We start from the raw sequence: 22,696 nt of genomic DNA, 5'->3' as shown, positions 1-22,696 counted from the left end.
TAAATAAATAAAAAAAATTGGGTTTATGGTATTTTTCTTAAAACTGCTTTGTTGGTTAAGGGCTTGTAAGTAAACATTTCACTGTAAAGTCTACACCTGTTGTATTGTATTAGCATGTGACAAATACATTTTGATTTGATGGTTTGATTTCATTTAAATGTGAGTAATTTAGCAGACAGAGCGACTTAAAGTAGTGAGTGCATACATTTGTGTATTTATTTAAAAAAATACTGGTTCCCTGTGGAAATTGAACTCACAACCCAGACATTGGAAGCGCCATGCTCTATCAACTGTGCCACAAGAGACCCAGGCAGGCAGGCAGGCAGGCAGGCAGGCAGGCAGGCAGGCAGGCAGGCAGGCAGGCAGGCAGGCAGGCAGGCAGGCAGGCAGGCAGGCAGGCAGGCAGGCAGGCAGGCAGGCAGGCAGGCAGGCAGGCAGGCAGGCAGGCAGGCAGGCAGGCAGGCAGGCAGGCAGGCAGGCAGGCAGGCAGGCAGGCAGGCAGGCAGGCAGGCAGGAATCTCACAAGCAGGTATCTTTCTCTTTGTTTGTCTCTCTCTCCTCTCTCTAGCTCCTCTCTCTCTCTTTCTCTCCCTTTCTCTCTCTGTCTCCCTCCGCTCTCTCTCTTCCTCCTCTCTCTCTCTTTCCCTCTCTCTCTCTCTACCTCATCTCTCTTTCCCTCTGTCTCTCTACCTCCTCTCTCTCTCTTTCCCTCTCTCTCTCTCTACCTCCTCTCTCTCTCTTTCCCTCTCTCTCTCTCTACCTCCTCTCTCTCTCTTTCCCTCTCTCTCTCTACCTCCTCTATCTCTCTTTCCCTCTGTCTCTCTCTCTCTCTTTCCCTCTCTCTCTCTCTTTCCCTCTCTGTCTCTCTCTACCTCCTCTCTCTCTCTCTCTCTTTCCCTCTCTGTCTCTCTCTACCTCCTCTCTCTCTCTCTTTCCCTCTCTGTCTCTCTCTACCTCCTCTCTCTCTCTCTTTCCCTCTCTGTCTCTCACACACAAAGGAAATTCAAATCACCAGGGTTCAATCCATGTAGAATATGTCCTCCTCTCAGCTGTCTCCTGACATTGCTGTCAGGCCGTCCCGTGTGTTACCATGTAGATTCAGTCTTCCTTTTGTCTTGTCGACATTTCTGACTGCTAGACTAGTCAAAATCAATACACACAAACTAGTTCATAACTGTAATAGGACCGGTTTGGTTATGACAGGGTCAGTTGACACTGTTCCAGGGTCAGTTTTCCCTCCGGGGCATTTCTTTTAGACACGCCAGTCCTGGACCCGTATCCACACAACTGTCTCTGAGTAGAAGTACTGACCTAGGATCAGTTTAGCCTTTAAATGAATCAGATTGTATGGACAGATCTATTGACAGATACTATTAGACTCTTTGTGGATACGGGCCTCGTTCTACAATGAGTTGGCTGGAACTACAAAGTTAAATATGGCCTGACATGATTATGAGTTACACCTGTATAACCCAGCACATCATCCCCCTCCAGATCTGCTGTCTGACACGGATGCTGAAACGAGGCCTGGCTATTTAGGGTATGCTCATGACCTCCAGAGAGAGAGAGAGAGAGAGAGAGAGAGAGAGAGAGGGACAGAGAGAGAGAGAGAGACAGAGAGAGAGAGAGAGAGGGACAGAGAGACAGAGAGGTAGAGAGAGAGAGAGAGAGAGAGGGGGGGGGGGGGGGGAGAGAGAGAGAGAGAGAGACAGAGAGAGAGACAGAGAGGTAGAGAGAGAGAGAGAGAGAGAGGCAGAGAGAGAGGCAGAGAGAGAGAGAGAGGCAGAGAGAGAGAGAGAGAGAGAGAGACAGAGAGAGAGAGAGAGACAGAGAGAGAGAGAGAGACAGAGAGAGAGAGACAGAGAGGTAGAGAGAGAGAGAGAGAGGTAGAGAGAGTGAGAGACAGAGAGGTAGAGAGAGAGAGAGAGAGATGGTTGTTTTGAAAGGCAGGCAGGCATGCAGGGAGACAGGCATGCAGGGAGACAGACATGCAGGCAGGGAGGGAGACAGGCAGGGAGTCGGACAGGCAGGCAGGCAGGCAGGGAGGCAGGCAGGGAGGGAGGCAGGCAGGCAGGGAGTCAGACAGGCAGGCAGGGAGGGAGACAGGCAGGGAGGGAGACAGGCAGGCAGGGAGGGAGACAGGCAGGCAGGGAGGGAGACAGGCAGGCAGGGAGACAGAAAAGCAGGCAGGCAGGTTGACAGACAGTCAGGAAGACAGACAAGCAGGCAGGCAGGGAGACAGACAGTCAGGGAGAAAGACAGGCAGACAGGGTGACAAGCAGGCAGGGAGACAGACAGGCAGGGAGACAGGCAGGCATGCAGGGAGACAGACATGCAGGGAGACAGACATGCAGGGAGCCAGACATGCAGGGAGCCAGACAAGACAGACAGACATGCAGGGAGCCAGACAAGACAGACAGACAGGCAGGGAGACAGACAGGCAGGCAGGCAGGGAGACAGACAGGCAGGCAGGCATGCAGGGTAACAGACAGGCAGGGAGACAGACATGCAGGGAGCCAGACAAGCAGGGAGACAGACAGGCAGGGAGGGAGACAGACAGGCATGCAGGGAGACAGACAGGCAAGGAGACAGACAGGCAGGGAGTCAGGCAGACAGGCAGGGAGACAGACAGGGAGTCAGACAGGCGGGAAAACGGGACAGACAGACACTCAGAATGACAGATGGACTGACAGACAGCTTAGTGACATGTATGTTTCCAGGTGCAGGCTGTGGCTCAGTGTTCTCTGATGACTGCAGTTGGTGTGACCCAAGAGGAGCCCAGGACCCTTGAGCCGTCTGCTCTGCTGTCATGTTCTCTTACGCCACCTGGAGGAATGGACGAGCAGAACACTAGGCTTCATCTCAACAGATCTGTGGGGGCTCTGGGGCGAGGCCTAAAGCTCTGACTCAGTCAAGCTTCAACTTTTAATGTGACGTACACAAGTACAGTGAAATGCCTTTCTTGCTCGTATCTAAACCCAACAATGCAGTAATCAATATCAATGTAGTACTAAACATAACAAGGTACCACATCTTCCTGGAACTGAGTCGCGTTCACCCTGGCTCACCTGTAACATTTAATATCAAACCATTCAGAGTGTAAATAGTGATTTTTACTGAGTAATTCAGAGTCGTGGTGGAGGCTGTGAGGTGGTCTGGTTCTGAATGTGAGAGTAGAGCACAGCCCCTGTTGAGGACAGCCTCGTGGGGGGCAGCCTCATGGAGCACAGCCCCTGTTGAGGGCAGCCTCGTGGAGGACAGCCTCGTGGAGGACAGCCTCGTGGAGCACAGCCTCGTGGTGGACAGCCTCGTGGAGGACAGCCTCGTGGAGCACAGCCCCTGTTGAGGGCAGCCTCGTGGAGGACAGCCTCGTGGAGGACAGCCTCGTGGAGCACAGCCTCGTGGAGCACAGCCCCTGTTGAGGGCAGCCTCGTGGAGGACAGCCTCGTGGAGGACAGCCTCGTGGAGCACAGCCTCGTGGAGCACAGCCCCTGTTGAGGGCAGCCTCGTGGAGCACAGCCTCGTGGAGCACAGCCCCTGTTGAGGGCAGCCTCGTGGAGGACAGCCTCGTGGAGCACAGCCCCTGTTGAGGACAGCCTCGTGGAGGACAGCCTCGTGGAGCACAGCCTCGTGGAGCACAGCCCCTGTTGAGGACAGCCTCGTGGAGCACAGCCTCGTGGAGCACAGCTCCTGTTGAGGGCAGCCTCGTGGAGCACAGCCTCGTGGAGCACAGCCTCGTGGGGGGCAGGCTCTCCTCTTTCATGTGTGCCCCTGTGGCCGGCGGGTGGGGTGTGTGTGTGTGTGTGTGTGTGTGTGTGTGTGTGTGTGTGTGTGTGTGTGTGTGTGTGTGTGTGTGTGTGTGTGTGTGTGTGTGTGTGTGTGTGTGTGTATTTATACAGTGATACAAACTGCTAGCTGAAAGGTTAGTTCTCTCCCGGGTTCCACTTCTAAGTGTCAGCAGCACAGGTGGATCAAAGACCACCTCGCCGTCTCCGCTAAATATAGGACCCCGCTGAGAGGTCACAACACTGCCTGATTAGAAACTCCTCCACTGCTCCCTGTATTCACACTGTAGCAGATCCCTCCTGCTCCCTGTATTCACACTGTAGCAGATCCCTCCTGCTCCCTGTATTCACACTGTAGCAGATCCCTCCTGCTCCCTGTATTCACACTGTAGCAGATCCCTCCTGCTCCCTGTAATCACACTGTAGCAGATCCCTCCTGCTCCCTGTAATCACACTGTAGCAGATCCCTCCTGCTCCCTGTATTCACACTGTAGCAGATCCCTCCTGCTCCCTGTATTCACACTGTAGCAGATCCCTCCTGCTCCCTGTATTCACACTGTAGCAGATCCCTCCTGCTCCCTGTAATCACACTGTAGCAGATCCCTCCTGCTCCCTGTAATCACACTGTAGCAGATCCCTCCTGCTCCCTGTATTCACACTGTAGCAGATCCCTCCTGCTCCCTGTAATCACACTGTAGCAGATCCCTCCTGCTCCCTGTATTCACACTGTAGCAGATCCCTCCTGCTCCCTGTATTCACACTGTAGCAGATCCCTCCTGCTCCCTGTAATCACACTGTAGCAGATCCCTCCTGCTCCCTGTATTCACACTGTAGCAGATCCCTCCTGCTCCCTGTATTCACACTGTAGCAGATCCCTCCTGCTCCCTGTATTCACACTGTAGCAGATCCCTCCTGCTCCCTGTATTCACACTGTAGCAGATCCCTCCTGCTCCCTGTAATCACACTGTAGCAGATCCCTCCTGCTCCCTGTATTCACACTGTAGCAGATCCCTCCTGCTCCCTGTATTCACACTGTAGCAGATCCCTCCTGCTCCCTGTATTCACACTGTAGCAGATCCCTCCTGCTCCCTGTATTCACACTGTAGCAGATCCCTCCTGCTCCCTGTATTCACACTGTAGCAGATCCCTCCTGCTCCCTGTAATCACACTGTAGCAGATCCCTCCTGCTCCCTGTATTCACACTGTAGCAGATCCCTCCTGCTCCCTGTAATCACACTGTAGCAGATCCCTCCTGCTCCCTGTATTCACACTGTAGCAGATCCCTCCTGCTCCCTGTATTCACACTGTAGCAGATCCCTCCTGCTCCCTGTATTCACACTGTAGCAGATCCCTCCTGCTCCCTGTATTCACACTGTAGCAGATCCCTCCTGCTCCCTGTATTCACACTGTAGCAGATCCCTCCTGCTCCCTGTATTCACACTGTAGCAGATCCCTCCTGCTCCCTGTATTCACACTGTAGCAGATCCCTCCTGCTCCCTGTATTCACACTGTAGCAGATCCCTCCTGCTCCCTGTATTCACACTGTAGCAGATCCCTCCTGCTCCCTGTATTCACACTGTAGCAGATCCCTCCTGCTCCCTGTATTCACACTGTAGCAGATCCCTCCTGCTCCCTGTAATCACACTGTAGCAGATCCCTCCTGCTCCCTGTATTCACACTGTAGCAGATCCCTCCTGCTCCCTGTATTCACACTGTAGCAGATCCCTCCTGCTCCCTGTAATCACACTGTAGCAGATCCCCCCCACTACACTGAGCATTACACTGCAGTAAACTCAACAGCACCAGAAACAGTCCCCTCACTACAGCACCAGAAACAGTCCCCTCACTACAGCACCAGAAACAGTCCCCTCACTACAGCACCAGAAACAGTCCCCTCACACAGCACCAGAAACAGTCCCCTCACTACAGCACCAGAAATAGTCCCCTCACTACAGCACCAGAAACAGTCCCCTCACTACAGCACCAGAAACAGTCCCCTCACTACAGCACCAGAAACAGTCCCCTCACTACAGCACCAGAAACAGTCCCCTCACTACAGCACCAGAAACAGTCCCCTCAGTACAGCACCAGAAACAGTCCCCTCACTACAGCACCAGAAACAGTCCCCTCACTACAGCACCAGAAACAGTCCCCTCACTACAGCACCAGAAACAGTCCCCTCACTACAGCACCAGAAACAGTCCCCTCACTACAGCACCAGAAACAGTCCCCTCAGTACAGCACCAGAAACAGTCCCTTCACAGCACACTGCAATCAATCCATCAATCAATCAATCAAATTTTACTTATAAAGCCCTTTTTACAACAGCCGATGTCACAAAGTGCTATACAGAAACTCAGCCTAAAACCCCAAACAGCAAGCAATGCAGATATAGAAGCACGGTGGCTAGGAAAAACTCCCTAGAAAGGCAGGAACCTAGGAAGAAACCTAGAGAGGAACCAGGCTATGAGGGGTGGCCAGTCCTCTTCTGGCTGTGCCAGGTGGACAGAGAAGGCTCTGAGGGGTGGACAGAGAAGGCTATGAGGGGTGGCCAGTCCTCTTCTGGCTGTGCCAGGTGGACAGAGAAGGCTCTGAGGGGTGGCCAGTCCTCTTCTGGCTGTGCCAGGTGGACAGAGAAGGCTCTGAGGGGTGGCCAGTCCTCTTCTGGCTGTGCCAGGTGGACAGAGAAGGCTCTGAGGGGTGGACAGTCCTCTTCTGGCTGTGCCAGGTAGAGATTATAACAGAACATGGCCATTTAATTCCATATTGCTCTTCAAGATGTCCATAAGTTCATAGACGACCAGCAGGGTTAAATAATAATCACAGTGGTTGTAGAGGGTGCAACAGATCAGCACCTCAGGAGTAAATGTCAGTTGGCTTTTCATAGCTGAGCATTCAGAGATCGAGACAGCCAGTGCGGTAGAGAGAGAGTGGAAAACAGCAGGTCCGGGACAAGGCAGCAGGTCCGGGACAAGGCAGCATGTCCGGTGAACAGGTCAGTGTTCCCTGGCCGCAGGCAGAACAGGAGCAGCAGCACGGCCAAGTGGACTGGGGGCCTGAGGCATGATTCTATGGCTCAGGTCCTCCGCGAGGGGACGGACAGAGAGAGAGAGAAAGAATGAGAGGGAGAATACTTAAATTCACAAAGGGCACCAGATAAGACAGGAGAATTACTCCAGATATAACAGACTGTCTCTAGCCCCCCGTTACACAGACTGTTGCAGCATAGATACTGGAGACTGAGACGGGTGGTTCTGGGGACACTGTGGCCCCGTCCAACGATACCCCCGGACAGGGCCAACCCTACCAACTTTGCCAGTCTTCGTCTCTCTCATGGATAGGCAGACCATTCCAGAAAAATGGAGCTCTATGGGAGAAGCCCTGCCTCCAGCTGTTTGCTTAGAAATTCCATGGAGAATAATTTTTTTAAACTAGGCAAGTCAGTTAAGAACAAATTCTTATTCACGTTGAAAGTCTACCAGGGAGCAGTGGGTTAACTTCCTTGTTCAGGGGCAGAACGACAGATTTTTACCTTGTCAGTTCAGGGATTAGATCCAGCAACCTTTCAGTTGCTGGCCCAACATGCTAACCACTAGGCTAACTACCGCCCCGATATAGTAAGGAGGCCTTCACCTTGTGACCGTAGCGTACGTGTAGGTATGTACGGCAGGACCAAATCGGACAGACAGGTAGGAGCAAGCCCATGTAATGCTTTGTAGGTTAGCAGTAAAACCTTGAAATCAGCCCTTGCCTTAACAGGAAGCCAGTGTAGGGAGGCTAGCACTGGAGTAATATGATCACATTTTGGGGTTCTAGTCAAGATTCTAGCAGCCGTGTTTAGCACTAACTGAAGTTTATTTAGTGCTTTATCCGGGAAGCCGGAGAGTAGAGCATTGCAGTAGTTTAATCTAGAAGTGACGTTTTTCTGTGTCATTCTTTTACAAAAAGTTTCAGATTTTTGCAATGTTACGAAGATGGAAAAAAGCTGTCCTTGAAATATTCTTGATATGTTCGTCAAAAGAGAGATCAGGGTCCAGAGTAACGCCGAGGTCCTTTATTTGAGATGACTGTACAACCATCTAGATGAATTATCAGATGCAACAGAAGATCTCTTTGTTTCATGGGACCTAGAACTAGCATCTCTGTTTTGTCCGAGTTTAAAAGTAAAACATTTTCCGCCATCCACTTCCTTATGTCTGAAACACAGGCTTCCAGGGTCGGCAATTTTGGGGCTTCATCATGTTTTATTGAAATGTACAGCTGTGTGTCGTCTGCATAGCAGTGAAAGTTAACATTGTGTTTCCGAATGACATCACCAAGAGGTAGAATATATAGTGAAAACAAAACGGAACCTTGAGGAACGCCAAAACGTACAATTGATTTGTCAGAGGACAAACCATCCACAGAGACGAACTGATATCTTTCCGACAGATAAGATCTAAACCAGGCCAGAACTTGTCCGCGTAGACCAATTAGGGTTTCTAATTTCTCCAAAAGAATGTCATGATCGATGGTGTCAAAAGCAGCACTAAGGTCTAGTAGCGCGAGGACAGATGCAGAGCCTCAGTCTGACGCCATTAAAAGGTCATTTACCACCTTCACAAGTGCAGTGTCAGTGCTATGATGGGGTCTAAAACCAGACTGAAGCGTTTCGTATACATTGTTTGTCTTCAGGAAGGCAGTGAGTTGCTGCGCAACAGCTTTTTCTAAAATTCTTGAGAGATATGGGAGATTCGATATAGGATGATCGTTTTTTACATTTACCGGGTCAAGGTTTGGCTTGTTTGTATCCACTCACTTCTGTAAGTCGTCACTTGGTATTATGACAGATGAAACATTCCAGTACTGCAGTGAAGGGAGCCTATCACACAGGAACAGAGACATACTGAACTGAAAGCACTTGATACCTCTGCTCCTCCCTTCTTCTGTGGTCTGGTCTCCCTGTGAGACATGGATCTATACAGGCCTATAATATAACAATATAAGCTGGGTGGGAAGAAGTGTCCATGCTGCTGTATCTATAGCATAACTAGTCTCTGGAGATCTAGGGTCCAGGGTCCAGAGAGCCTCCCGAGTGGCGCAGCGGTCTAAGGCACGTCATCACAGTGCTAGAGGTGTCACTACAGACCCGGGTTTGAACCTGGGCTGTATCACAACCGGCCGTGATTGGGAGTATAAAGAGTCAGTGCCACGAAAATGGCAAAGATCCTTCTCAATTGCTTTGGCTCATTTCTTGAAACAGACCGGACGTTCTCAACACTTGGTGTTTTAACCAAAACTAAATTTCCTTCTCATTTAAACAGTCAGTGCCCCCAAAATGCTTCGTCCCTTTGGCATTGTGTAAGCACTGCAAGTCAAAATGTTTAGATGTTTTGTCACTATGGCAGAGGACCATTGAAATATCCCTCATGTCCACCTTTCAGTCTTAGCCCAGTCCTTCATTGACAATGGTTACTGTACTGTTTTTTGTCCAGCTAACAGAATACAATTGTGTATAAAACTGAAAAAAAGAAATAGGATTTTAGGGTAAGAGTAGCCTCCAAGGTTTGACATCACACATTGCACTCATACTGCCAAGGAAATTGTAACCATTATCATTCACACACATAAAGTAACTTCCATACATCAGAGTAAAAAGAAAATGTATACAGCATAATATACTGTAATATAAACACACAAACAAAAAACAATGAAAATGATATGCAGCCTACAGTGCTGTAAATAAAGCTGTAGTTTCACAACTAACAGTTCTTCACTGGTCGCTGTCCTCACCCTCCCTCTCCTGGCCACCATCCTCACCCTCCTGGCCATCCACACACTGCTGTCTGTCTGGCCACAGATTCTCGTCCACATCACAGCGTATATTCTCCCTTGCGATGCAACGAGGGAAGAAATGGCGTGCATGTCGCCACCATCCCCTACACTGATCTCCTGTAATACCCTCACACGCAGCGTCCATTGCATGGAGCAGGGACCTCTGATCTTGAGCCCGATGCTCATACACTCTCCACCTCCAAGCGGAGAAATACTCCTCAATAGGATTGAGGAAAGGAGAGTAAGGTGGTAGGAACACCATGACCATCCTTGGATGAGTAGTGAACCAGGCCCTGATGAGCGGGCCACGGTGGAAATTCACATTGTCCCATACAATGACATATTGTGGTAGGTGAGGCCCTACGAGACCTCTCTCATTTTCAGGGATCAAATCAAAATGAAGGCGGTCCAAGAAGATGAGGAGCTTCTGTGTATTGTATGGGCCAAGACTGGGGATGTGAGTGGCCACACCATTCACAGATATGGCAGCACACATAGTTATATTGCCCCCTCGCTGGCCTGGGACATCCGCCGTGGCCCGGTGGCCAATAATATTATGGCCACGTCTTCGGCCCTTGGCCAGGTTGAAGCCAACTTCATCCACAAACACGAGGATGTGATGGGTCTCGTTTCCTTCCAATGCCATTATTCTCTACAATAGCGTAAAAAAGAAAACATCAAATCAGTCATACAGAAGAGTCATACACTACAGTTACAGACAATTACATAGGAATGTTCTATGTTCTCCACAAGTTCAATATGCTACTGGCCACTACTCCAGTGGTTCCAAACCTGGGGTACATGTACCCCTATGCAGAGGTACTACAGGGGGTATTTGACAGAAAGGGGAGGGGGGAAATCATCAATGACTAGACTTACTGAAATGTTACAGTAAAACCCACAGTATTAGATAGATTTACATGGGAGGCACTAATTGCAGCTCTTTGACCCCTTTTCTTATTGTATGTTATATTCTTCAAAATAAGGATTATAATGATAATTGCATCATACAGTAAGCTGCAGTTTTTAGGCGAAATGTTGAAGTCAGATAAATCAAATACTTCCATACCTGGATTACCTGGATACACAAATCAGGTAAAGTGGGTACTGAAGCCAAAAAAGTTTGGGAACCACTGCTTAATTGTAAAAAGGTTATAATGATGGACAACCAGTAACTGACTTACATGTACATACTGGTACCGCAGCTCTTTCACTCTATCAGAGTTCCTCTCAAATGGTAGCCTGTAAATTTGCTTCATTGTCATCTGATGCTTCTTCAATATCCGGTCTATTGTGGAGTTGCTTATAGAGTTGATATTTGGGAATATGGCATTGTCTTGTAGGATTGCAGCGCGGATCTGTCTCAATATGATGGCATTATTTTCCATCACCATGTTACAGATCTCTTGTTCTTGTTGTTCATTGAGAAGTTTTCCTCTGCCACCCGTGCAAGGTTGTCGTCCAATCCTAGATATAGAAGTCAAAGGACAACACTCCATTCGTAATGTATACCTTATGTATTCCTTACAGAATGAGTTACCTATGTAATTGTATTGTTGTTTTACTTACAGTAACTTTACCACAATTCTAATGCATCACTGCACAGTGACTGGAATACTACTGTAAACTGTATCATCAATACTGTAGAAAATAAACTATTCCAGTTTATTTTCTCCAATGTTTTTCTTGTCATTTTTAGTATCATAACATCTCATTGAGGTAAGATATTACTGTAGGCCTATCACACACACACACACACACACACACACACACACACACACACACACACACACACACACACACACACACACACACACACCTAAATGAATAGGTAAATGTGTAAATAAATATATTTCTTGCTCTATGCACAGTGTCCTGTCCTATACAACATATAATTCCATCATTGACTGACTACATACCTGTTTTCCCTGCGAAAGGTTTGGATGATGGAGGAGACTGTTGAGCGAGGCACATTAGGCTGCACTCGGCGACCTGCCTCCGCCATTGTGAGGCCATGGTTGATGACATGGTCTATAATTGTGACCCGAATTTCATCCGGGACAGCATGGTGTCTTCGTGCTCCTCGGCCTCTTCCCCCTATTCCACCACCACGCACCCTTACTCCTCCTCCTCCTCCTCTTCTTCTTCCTCTTCCTCGAGCAGGCAGTTGCCCTTGTTCATTTACTTGGCCAGGTGCCTCCATGTTCAGGAATTGTACTGGTCCTGCATGGTCAAGCTCTTTACATACATGTTTGGCAGCATTCACAGTCATGGACAGCACCTGTCAGGTAACTAAACATACTGTTTGATTGGTCATCTGAGATGTGTGAAACTCCTCCTTCGTTAGTCTAGTTTCACCTGACTGTCAATTGCTGTAATAAATGTATCAAATGTTCCAAGGGATTCATATATGGTATTCATGGTATTATGTTCTTGACTAATTTTGACAATTGAACAGACTATTGTGCATGTGATGACTTATACAATGAAATGACGCTGACACGTTTTGGAGCGAACAACCATTAGACTGAGAATCAACAATCAGTTTAGATCGATAAGATCTATTCACTTGGAAATGGTGCTAAATGTAGGCTACATGCACTTAATCATTTGCAAAGATGTACTGAGACATTGAGACATGTACTTAGACATTTGCAATTTGATGAAATGAATGAGAAATTCAATTCTGTTGTGAACAATTGCCAAGTGGTTTGGAGGTTTGTCCATGTAGTTTTGAGAATGTAATTTCTGTTTCAAGAAATGAGCCAAACCAATGGAGAAAAACTGTAACTAAATAAAAATATGGACACCTTATTGAGTTACAATACTGTAGCAACATGCAGCCATTATACAGGCTGAACTCTCCATTCAATATTCCACTTGGCTGGTGCCTGGTTTTCCTGCTTGTCAACATTTTATAAGCAGCAGCAGCAGTGTATCTAAAGTGGATTAATGAAACTCTCTCCTCCTCTCTCCAGTCCTGTCCTGTCAGCGCTACTCTTGCTCACAGTCAGTGGGCCTGTGAGAGAGATAACCCACTTTCCTGTGTAGTGGGCCTGTGAGAGAGATAACCCACTTTACTGTGTAGTGGGCCTGTGAGAGAGATAACCCACTTTACTGTGTAGTGGGCCTGTGAGAGAGATAACCCACTTTACTGTGTAGTGGGCCTGTGAGAGAGATAGCCCACTTTACTGTGTAGTGGGCCTGTGAGAGAGATAACCCACTTTCCTGTGTTGTGGGCCTGTGAGAGAGATAACCCACTTTACTGTGTAGTGGGCCTGTGAGAGAGATAACCCACTTTCCTGTGTAGTGGGCCTGTGAGAGAGATAGCCCACTTTACTGTGTAGTGGGCCTGTGAGAGAGATAGCCCACTTTACTGTGTAGTGGGCCTGTGAGAGAGATAGCCCACTTTACTGTGTAGTGGGCCTGTGAGAGAGATAACCCACTTTACTGTGTAGTGGGCCTGTGAGAGAGATAGCCCACTTTACTGTGTAGTGGGCCTGTGAGAGAGATAACCCACTTTACTGTGTAGTGGGCCTGTGAGAGAGATAGCCCACTTTACTGTGTAGTGGGCCTGTGAGAGAGATAGCTCACTTTACTGTGTAGTGGGCCTGTGAGAGAGATAACCCACTTTACTGTGTAGTGGGCCTGTGAGAGAGAGAACCCACTTTACTGTGTAGTGGGCCTGTGAGAGAGATAGCCCACTTTACTGTGTAGTGGGCCTGTGAGAGAGATAGCCCACTTTACTGTGTAGTGGGCCTGTGAGAGAGATAACCCACTTTCCTGTGTAGTGGGCCTGTGAGAGAGATAGCCCACTTTACTGTGTAGTGGGCCTGTGAGAGAGATAGCCCACTTTACTGTGTAGTGGGCCTGTGAGAGAGAGAACCCACTTTACTGTGTAGTGGGCCTGTGAGAGAGATAGCCCAATTTACTGTGTAGTGGGCCTGTGGGAGAGAGAACCCACTTTACTGTGTAGTGGGCCTGTGGGAGAGAGATAGCCCACTTTACTGTGTAGTGGGCCTGTGGGAGAGAGAACCCACTTTACTGTGTAGTGGGCCTGTGAGAGAGATAACCCACTTACCTGTGTAGTGGGCCTGTGAGAGAGATAACCCACTTACTGTTAAGGGGGCATCGTGGGGCCCTGGACACTGCTGCTTTACAGTGAAGTGAACAGTAATAGTGAGTCTCAAAGACTGTAGTTCTGATGCATGGTGGTAGTTGAGCGGGCCTGTCGACAGATTGTTCCCATCCATCTGTTGTCATGCAGGGCTGTTGTTGCGCTGAGTGTAATGTAGGCTTGGGCAGTATACTGTATTTTTGGAGAGGTGGTGCTTCCCCCCTCTCTCTCTCTTCCCCCCTCTCTCTCTCTTCCCCCCTCTCTCTCTCCCCCCCTCTCTCTCTCTTCCCCCCCTCTCTCTCTCTTCCCCCCTCTCTCTCTCTTCCCCCCTCTCTCTCTCTTCCCCCCCTCCTCCTCTCTTCCCCCCTCTCTCTCTCTTCCCCCCTCTCTCTCTCTTCCCCCCTCTCTCTCTCTTCCCCCCCTCTCTCTCTTCCCCCCTCTCTCTCTCTTCCCCCCTCTCTCTCTCTTCCCCCCTCTCTCTCTCTTCCCCCCTCTCTCTCTCTTCCCCCCTCTCTCTCTCTTCCCCCCTCTCTCTCTCTTCCCCCCTCCTCTCTCTTCCCCCCTCCTCTCTCTTCCCCCCTCTCTCTCTCTTCCCCCCTCTCTCTCTCTTCCCCCCTCTCTCTCTCTCTCCCCCTCTCTCTCTCTTCCCCCCTCCTCTCTCTTCCCCCCTCTCTCTCTCCCCCCCTCTCTCTCTCTTCCCCCCTCTCTCTCTCTTCCCCCCTCTCTCTCTCTTCCCTCCCTCTCTCTCTCTTCCCCCCTCTCTCTCTCTTCCCCCCTCTCTCTCTCTTCCCCCCTCCTCTCTCTTCCCCCCTCTCTCTCTCTTCCCCCCTCTCTCTCTCTTCCCCCCCTCTCTCTCTTCCCCCCTCTCTCTCTCTTCCCCCCTCTCTCTCCCCCCCCTCTCTCTCTTCCCCCCCTCCTCTCTCTCTCTCTCTCTCACCCCTCTCTCTCTCTTCCCCCCTCTCTCTCTCCCCCCTCTCTCTCTCTTCCCCCCTCTCTCTCTCTTCCCCCCCTCTCTCTCTTCCCCCCTCTCTCTCTCTTCCCCCCTCTCTCTCCCCCCCCCTCTCTCTCTCTTCCCCCCTCTCTCTCTCTCCCCCCCTCTCTCTCTCTTCCCCCCTCTCTCTCTCTTCCCCCCTCTCTCTCTCTTCCCCCCCTCTCTCTCTTCCCCCTCTCTCTCTCTTCCCCCCTCTCTCCCCCCCCCCTCTCTCTCTCCCCCCCTCTCTCTCTTCCCCCCCTCCTCTCTCTCTCTCTCTCTCACCCCTCTCTCTCTCTTCCCCCTCTCTCTCTTTCACTCTCTCTCTGCCTGATCCCGCTTTCTCTCCTCCCCTCTCTCCCCCTCTCTCTCTCTTTCCCCCCTCTCTCTATCTCTCGCTGCCTGACCTCTGCTTTCTCTCCTCCCCCCCCCCCTCTCTCTTTCTCTATTTCTCTTTCAATCTTTCTCTCTCTTTCTCTATCTCTCCCATTCAGAGGAATCTGAGTGATGATGGGAGGATGAAGTAGGAGAAGAGAGGGAGGTGGTACACTAGTGTGGCCAGTGTAGAGAAAGCTCTAAAGGAAGGCAGTATTAATGAGAGGTCAGTAGTTGGGTCTCCTCTGAGAGAAGGAGATTAATGGAGAGCATTAGTCTCCAGTCCCGTCTGGTCTCAGCAGGCACCACACTGCCGTATCCTTCACAATCACTTCCTCTTCACACTGCATGGTGAAGAGAGTTACTTTTATACCCAGTACAATGTGCTTCTAAGTGATTTGTGAAGCCTCTGTATTGGACTAAAGAAGAGGTTATCTTTATACCTCTCCCACTGCCTGCTAGCTGTGTGGGGACTGACTGATTGACTGACTGGCTGGCTGATTGACTGACTGGCAGACTGACTGACTGGCTGATTGACTGACTGGCAGACTGACTGACTGGCTGATTGACTGACTGACTGACTGGCTGATTGACTGACTGGCAGACTGACTGACTGGCTGATTGACTGACTGACTGACTGGCTGACTGACTGACTGGCAGACTGACTGACTGGCTGGCTGATTGACTGACTGGCAGACTGACTGACTGGCTGATTGACTGACTGACTGACTGGCTGACTGACTGACTGGCTGATTGACTGACTGACTGACTGACTGACTGACTGACTGGCTGATTGACTGACTGGCCAGTCTGGGACTGTTTTCTGGGCCTCAGTAAAGACGGATGGGTTGCCTCCCTCAATGTTCCAATATTCCGGCTTGCACGTCTGTACACGTTTTGGCATCAGTTTGGACAATCACTCACTCACTCACCCACTCACTCACCCACCCACTCACCCACTCACTCACCCACCCACTCACCCACTCACTCACCCACCCACTCACCCACTCACTCACTCATTCACATAAGAGCTGTGTAAATCAGAAAGCCTTGATGCTCCTCGTCACATCAACATTCTGCATGCAGAGATTCTTCAAGTGTTGTTCACGTGCTCTCGCACAATTTATCACATTTTCTTTGACTTTCCCGCTCTACATTGAAATAGGTTATTGTATTTGCAGAAAGGATTGTGTTTATTGTGGTGACATTATTGAGTGTGTTGTAGCCTTTAGAATGGATGGGGACTGAAGTTTAGACTGGTCCAACATAAACAGTTAAATGGAGCCCTGCTTCACTCCGTTTAGTCTTTCCATGGTAAGTCATTCATCATTCACTAGTCCTGTCCGTGTGCTAATGTGGACGCAAAACATACATTTTTTACAAGCACTGTCTAGAACCGAAAAGGGTTCTTTGGCTGTCCCCATAGGAGAACCCTTTGAAGAACCGTTTTGATTCCAGGTAGAACCCTATTTGGTTCCAGGTAGAACCCTTTTGATTCCAGGTAGGACCCTTTTGGTTCCAGGTAGAACCCTTTTGATTCCAGGTAGAACCCTTTTGATTCCAGGTAGAACCCTTTTGATTCCAGGTAGGACCCTTTTGGTTCCAGGTAGAACCCTTTTGATTCCAGGTAGAACCCTTTTGATTCCAGGTAGTACCGTTTTGATTCCAGGTAGAACCCTTTTAATTCAAGGTAGAACTGTTTTGATTCCAGGTAGAACCCTTTTGGTTCCAGGTAGAACCCTTTTGATTCCAGGTAGAACCATTTTGATTCCAGGTAGAACCCTATTTGGTTCCAGGTAGAACCCTTTTGATTCCAGGTAGGACCCTTTTGGTTCCAGGTAGAACCCTTTTGATTCCAGGTAGAACCCTTTTGATTCCAAGTAGAACCGTTTTGATTCCAGGTAGAACCGTTTTGATTCCAGGTAGAACCCTTTTAATTCAAGGTAGAACCGTTTTGATTCCAGGTAGGACCCTTTTGGTTCCAGGTAGAACCCTTTTGATTCCAGGTAGAACCCTTTTGATTCCAGGTAGAACCCTTTTAATTCAAGGTAGAACCGTTTTGATTCCAGGTAGAACCCTTTTGGTTCCAGGTAGAACCCTTTTGATTCCAGGTAGAACCATTTTGATTCCAGGTAGGACCCTTTTGGTTCCAGGTAGAACTCTTTTGATTCCAAGTAGAACCATTTTGATTCCAGGTAGGACCCTTTGATTCCAGGTATAACCCTTGTGGTTCCAGGTAGAACCCTTTTGGTTCCAGGTAGAACCCTTTTGATTCCAGGTAGAACCATTTTGATTCCAGGTAGAACCCTATTTGGTTCCAGGTAGGACCTTTTTGATTTCCATGTATAACCCTTTCCCCAGAGGGTACCTCGTGGAACCCAAAAGGGTGCTCCTGTGGGGACGGCGGAAGAACCCTTTTTGTTAAGAGTGTACGGATGGTCCCGGAATGGAACCCACTATCCTGGCATTGATCTGGTTGTTGTCATTTATGGGCCTGGCTGGGACACGTACAGGACTGGCCTTTATGACTGGGACACGTACAGGACTGGCCTTTATGGCTGGGACACGTACAGGACTGGCCTTTATGGCTGGGACACGTACAGGACTGGCCTTTATGGCTGGGACACGTAAAGGACTGGCCTTTATGACTGGGACACGTACAGGACTGGCCTTTATGGCTGGGGCACGTACAGGACTGGCCTTTATGGCTGGGACACGTACAGGACTGGCCTATTCTCTAAAAGACATGTCAATCTATATCACAGCGCCAACACACATTTTATTACCACAATTCTGTCGTTGTTCCTCTGAAGTAGTGGGGGGGTTAACAGCAGACAGACAGTGAAACCACAGAGTCGTTGTGTTGTGGTGAAACAGGTGTAGTGTGACGAACAGACAGCATGAGACCGCTACTCTCTCTTCCTTCCTGAATACCACACAAATAGAGAGTAGAGATGAGTCAATGACAAGTGCTCCCATGTCATAGGTCAGTGAAACATCCTCCTTCATGTTTTCTTATCGCTCTCTTATCTCTCTGTTCCTCCTCTCTCTTTCTATTCTCCCTCCTCTCTTTATTCTCTCTATTCTCCCTCTCTCCTCTCTCTATTATCTCTCCTTCTCTCTCTATTCTTCCTCTATCCTCTCTCTATTCTCTCTATTCTCTCTCCTCTTTCTATTCTTTCTCTCTATTCTCTCTCATTCTCTCTCTTCTCACTCTCTCCTTCTCTCTATATTCTTCCTCTCCTCTCTATTCTCTCTCCTCTATTTTCTCTCCTCTGTATTCTCTCTCTATTCTCTCTGTCTATTCTCTCTATTCTCTCTGTCAATTCTCTCCTCTCTCTCTTCTCTCTCTCTTCTCATTCTTCTCTCTCTGTCTATTCTCTCTCTTCTCCCTCTCTATGTTCTTCCTCTCTCCTCTCTATTCTCTCTCCTCTCTATTCTCTCTCCTTCTCTCTGTATTCTCTCTCTATTCTCTCTGCCTATTCTCTATTCTCTGTGTCTATTCTCTCTCCTCTCTCTTCTCTCTCCTCATTCTTCTCTCTCTCCTCTCTATTCTCTCTCCTTCTCTCTGTTTTCTCTCTCTATTCTCTCTGTCTATTCTCTCTCTCCTCTCTCTCTTCTCATTCTTCTCTATCTATTCTCTATTCTCTCTCTTCTCTGTCTATTCTCTATTCTCTGTCTATTCTCTCTCTATTCTCTCTCTCCTCTCTCTTCTCTCTCTTTCTCTCTGTATTCTCTCTATTCTCTCTGTCTTCTCTTTTCTCTCTGTCTATTCTCTCTCCTCTCTCTCTTCTTTCTCTGTCTATTCTCTCTCTATTCTCTCTGTCTATTCTCTCTATTCTCTCTCTATTCTCTCTCTCCTCTCTCTTCTCTCTCTTTCTCTCTGTATTCTCTCTGTCTATTCTCTATTCTCTCTGTCTATTCTCTCTCCTCTCTCTCTTCTCTCTCTCTGTCTATTCTCTCTCTATTCTCGCTCTCTATTCTCTCCATCTAGTCAACATTCCATCAAGATGAACATATAAAAGACTAATATGACATGATATATGTAGAAATCAGAGCAGCGATAGTAGAAGGTTGATGAGAAGACCTCATTCACAGATCTGAATATTGGGGAATTCTATTGAAATGACTAGGTCAGACTGAGGTAATAAACAGATGTCCTGTTTAGTGATTGACTTTGCCCCTCTGTTCCTCTGTCCCCCTGTATGTCCCTGTGTGTGTGTCCCTGCAGGCGCGCTGACAGAGTGCTATGATGAGCTGGGGAATCGCTACCAGCTGCCAGTCTACTGCCTGTCCCCACCCGTCAACATGATCGAGGAGAAGAGTGACCTTGAGAGCCTTGAGGTCAGCGAGCCCCCCCCCAGCGAGGGTCAGGAGTGCCAGCTACGCCTCCGTCTGTCCACGGGCCGGGACCTGCGCCTGGCGGTGAGGACCACGGACACGGTGCAGCACATGAAGCGGCAGCTGCAGGCGGTGGAGGGCGTGTCGGCGGCCACCCAGCGCTGGTTCTTCTCAGGCCGGCCGCTCACAGACAAGATGAAGCTGGAGGAGCTGAAGATCTCCAGAGACTACGTGGTGCAGGTGATCATCAGCCAGCCGCCCGTGCCCCTGCCCACCCAGACACCGCCCGCCCCCACACCAACCACACCCGCGTCCATGCCCGCCACACTGCCCCAGGACCCCACGCCCGTAGAGGACTAGTGCATGGCACCCGGAGAGGGCACGCATGCAGGAAAAGAGAGACCACCAAGGGAGGACCAGCTTTTGACAAATGGAGATTTGGGGACGGTTGTGAGGCAGTCACTTGTCTGAGCAGATGAAGGAGCAGGTCTGGAGAACCGAGCCGAGCCAAGCCAAGCCAAGCTAGGTGGTCATGTAAAGTGTTTGTTTAGAGTTGTGTGAGGGTTTGTAAAGCTGTGTGCCCTCCCTCTCTCTTCTCCTCTCTCCTCCACGAGACGGGGAGGTGTTTCTGCAAGGCATGCTGGGATAGCAGCAGGGGTGTGTCTGTGTCTCAGCCAGAGCAGGAGGACTCCGCCTCCGCGACTGAAGACAACCAACCAGGAGCAGGAAGAGACTCCACCACAGGACAGGACCACCTGCTAACCTGGCTTTTAAAAAAATCTACCTTTTACAAAAACTCTTTTAAAAAAACTTGTCTTGTTTTTAGTGGAAACTGAACAACCAAAAAATAAGATCTGAGGAAACTTTAGGAATATACAGTAACAGCCCATGTTGTTACAAACCATGTTCCAGAACCCCTGCTCTCCTTCTCCTCTGTCACTTCTAGTCAGCCAGCTGTCTGTCCTATTGCTCTGTTTGTTATGCACCCCCCCCCGTAGTAGCCTTGACCTGTAGCCTCTTTCTGCAGACGTTACATGTAGCTCTGCCAGTCAACTCGTCCTCCCTCTGGAGCCTTCCTCCGTCCTTCCTCCCTCCCTCTGGAGCCTTCCTCCGTCCTTCCTCCCTCTGGAGCCTTCCTCCGTCCTTCCTCCCTCTGGAGTCTTCCTCCCTCTGGAGCCTTCCTCCCTCTGGAGCCTTCCTCCCTCTGGAGCCTTCCTCCCTCTGGAGCCTTCCTCCGTCCTTCCTCCCTCTGGAGCCTTCCTCCCTCTGGAGCCTTCCTCCTTCCTTCCTCCCTCTGGAGCCTTCCTCCGTCCTTCCTCCCTCTGGAGCCTCCCTCCGTCCTTCCTTCCTCCCTCTGGAGCCTTCCTCCGTCCTTCCTCCCTCTGGAGCCTTCCTCCCTCCGTCCTTCCTCCCTCTGGAGCCTTCCTCCCTCTGGAGCCTTCCTCCGTCCTTCCTTCCTCCCTCTGGAGCCTTCCTCCCTCCGTCCTTCCTCCCTCTGGAGCCTTCCTCCCTCTGGAGCCTTCCTCCGTCCTTCCTTCCTCCCTCTGGAGCCTTCCTCCCTCCGTCCTTCCTCCCTCTGGAGCCTTCCTCCCTCCGTCCTTCCTCCCTCTGGAGCCTTCCTCCCTCTGGAGCCTTCCTCCGTCCTTCCTCCCTCTGGAGCCTTCCTCCCTCTGGAGCCTTCCTCCGTCCTTCCTCCCTCTGGAGCCTTCCTCCCTCTGGAGCCTTCCTCCCTCTGGAGCCTTCCTCCGTCCTTCCTCCCTCTGTAGCCTTCCTCCCTCTGGAGCCTTCCTCCCTCTGGAGCCTTCCTCCGTCCTTCCTCCCTCTGGAGCCTCCCTCCGTCCTTCCTTCCTCCCTCTGGAGCCTTCCTCCGTCCTTCCTCCCTCTGGAGCCTTCCTCCCTCCGTCCTTCCTCCCTCTGGAGCCTTCCTCCCTCTGGAGCCTTCCTCCGTCCTTCCTTCCTCCCTCTGGAGCCTTCCTCCCTCCGTCCTTCCTCCCTCTGGAGCCTTCCTCCCTCTGGAGCCTACCTCCGTCCTTCCTTCCTCCCTCTGGAGCCTTCCTCCCTCCGTCCTTCCTCCCTCTGGAGCCTTCCTCCCTCTGGAGCCTTCCTCCTTCCTTCCTCCCTCTGGAGCCTTCCTCCGTCCTTCCTCCCTCTGGAGCCTTCCTCCCTCCGTCCTTCCTCCCTCTGGAGCCTTCCTCCGTCCTTCCTCCCTCTGGAGCCTTCCTCCCTCTGGAGCCTTCCTCCCTCTGGAGCCTTCCTCCCTCTGGAGCCTTCCTCCCTCTGGAGCCTCCCTCCGTCCTTCCTTCCTCCCTCTGGAGCCTTCCTCCGTCCTTCCTCCCTCTGGAGCCTTCCTCCCTCTGGAGCCTTCCTCCGTCCTTCCTCCCTCTGGAGCCTTCCTCCCTCTGGAGCCTTCCTCCGTCCTTCCTTCCTCCCTCTGAAGCCTTTCTCCCTCTGGAGCCTTCCTCCCTCCGTCCTTCCTCCCTCCGTCCTTCCTCCCTGGGGAGCCTTCCTCCCTCCGTCCTTCCTCCCTCCGTCCTTCCTCCCTCCGTCCTTCCTCCCTGGGGAGCCTACCTTTTAGTTGTGATCTTGGTTTGTGAAGTTAGTAGGCACTGCGTCGGATTAGTTCCCTTCTCATTCCCCAGTAAACATCCCATCATGTAAACATGACACTTTCACCCTCCTGTTGTCTATTCATACCTGATATTAGCTTGAGATGAAATACAGGTTTCTACTTTTTACCGGTGCAGAACTTAAAAAACTACAATGTTGTACAAACTGAATGTGCTGGGATGAAGTGTCATTGCAAAGTTTTTAATGACACTGTGTTTAGAAATTCTGCTTCACTGTACTTTAAGATACTTATCAAAGCAATGTGTTTAGCATTGCGTAATCATTTGTGTGTGTGCGTGTGAGAGAGAGAGAGACAGAAACCGAGAGAGAGAGAAAGAGAGAGAGTGTGTAATGCATGTTTGAGAGGGTGTTGAAAGAGTGTTCATGTGGACAATATGTTCTGGTGACGAGTCAGATCTTATAACATACTCAGAAAGGGTTACAACCTTAGCAGGTCTCTATGGGTTGTACTGTGGACAGGCTCAGTCACACCAGACGTCTAGTCCTTTACTCCAGTAGCTGTTCAGACTGACTTCATTCTTCTGCGTCTCTCGCGGTGTGTTTGAGTGTGTGTTTTTAAGGTACATTGAGACGTATTCATGAAAAAATTAATTTCAGAAACCCAGTTGCATATTTTGATGAAATAGAATGTTTTTAATTAAATTGACCAACATTTGTACGCCACAA

The 22,696-nt window shown here is 50.0% G+C and overlaps 1 protein-coding gene across 1 annotated transcript in view; it reads left to right on the top strand.

Annotated features, from left to right (window-relative positions):
• Positions 1-22,696, top strand: part of LOC106603937 (ubiquitin domain-containing protein 2) — a 73,710-nt gene extending 51,014 nt beyond the window's left edge. Inside the window, exon 3 of the mRNA XM_045717376.2 lies at positions 19,293-22,696. Coding sequence (XP_045573332.1) covers positions 19,293-19,762 — 470 coding nt within the window. The 3' untranslated portion in view covers positions 19,763-22,696. The remainder of the gene's footprint in view (positions 1-19,292) is intronic.

Source organism: Salmo salar, chromosome 04, assembly GCF_965601325.2.
Source record: "Salmo salar chromosome 04, fSalSal1, whole genome shotgun sequence".
Lineage (NCBI taxonomy): Eukaryota > Metazoa > Chordata > Actinopteri > Salmoniformes > Salmonidae > Salmo > Salmo salar.
Note: the sequence above shows the minus strand (reverse complement) of the source record. Positions and strands in the feature narration are given on the sequence as shown.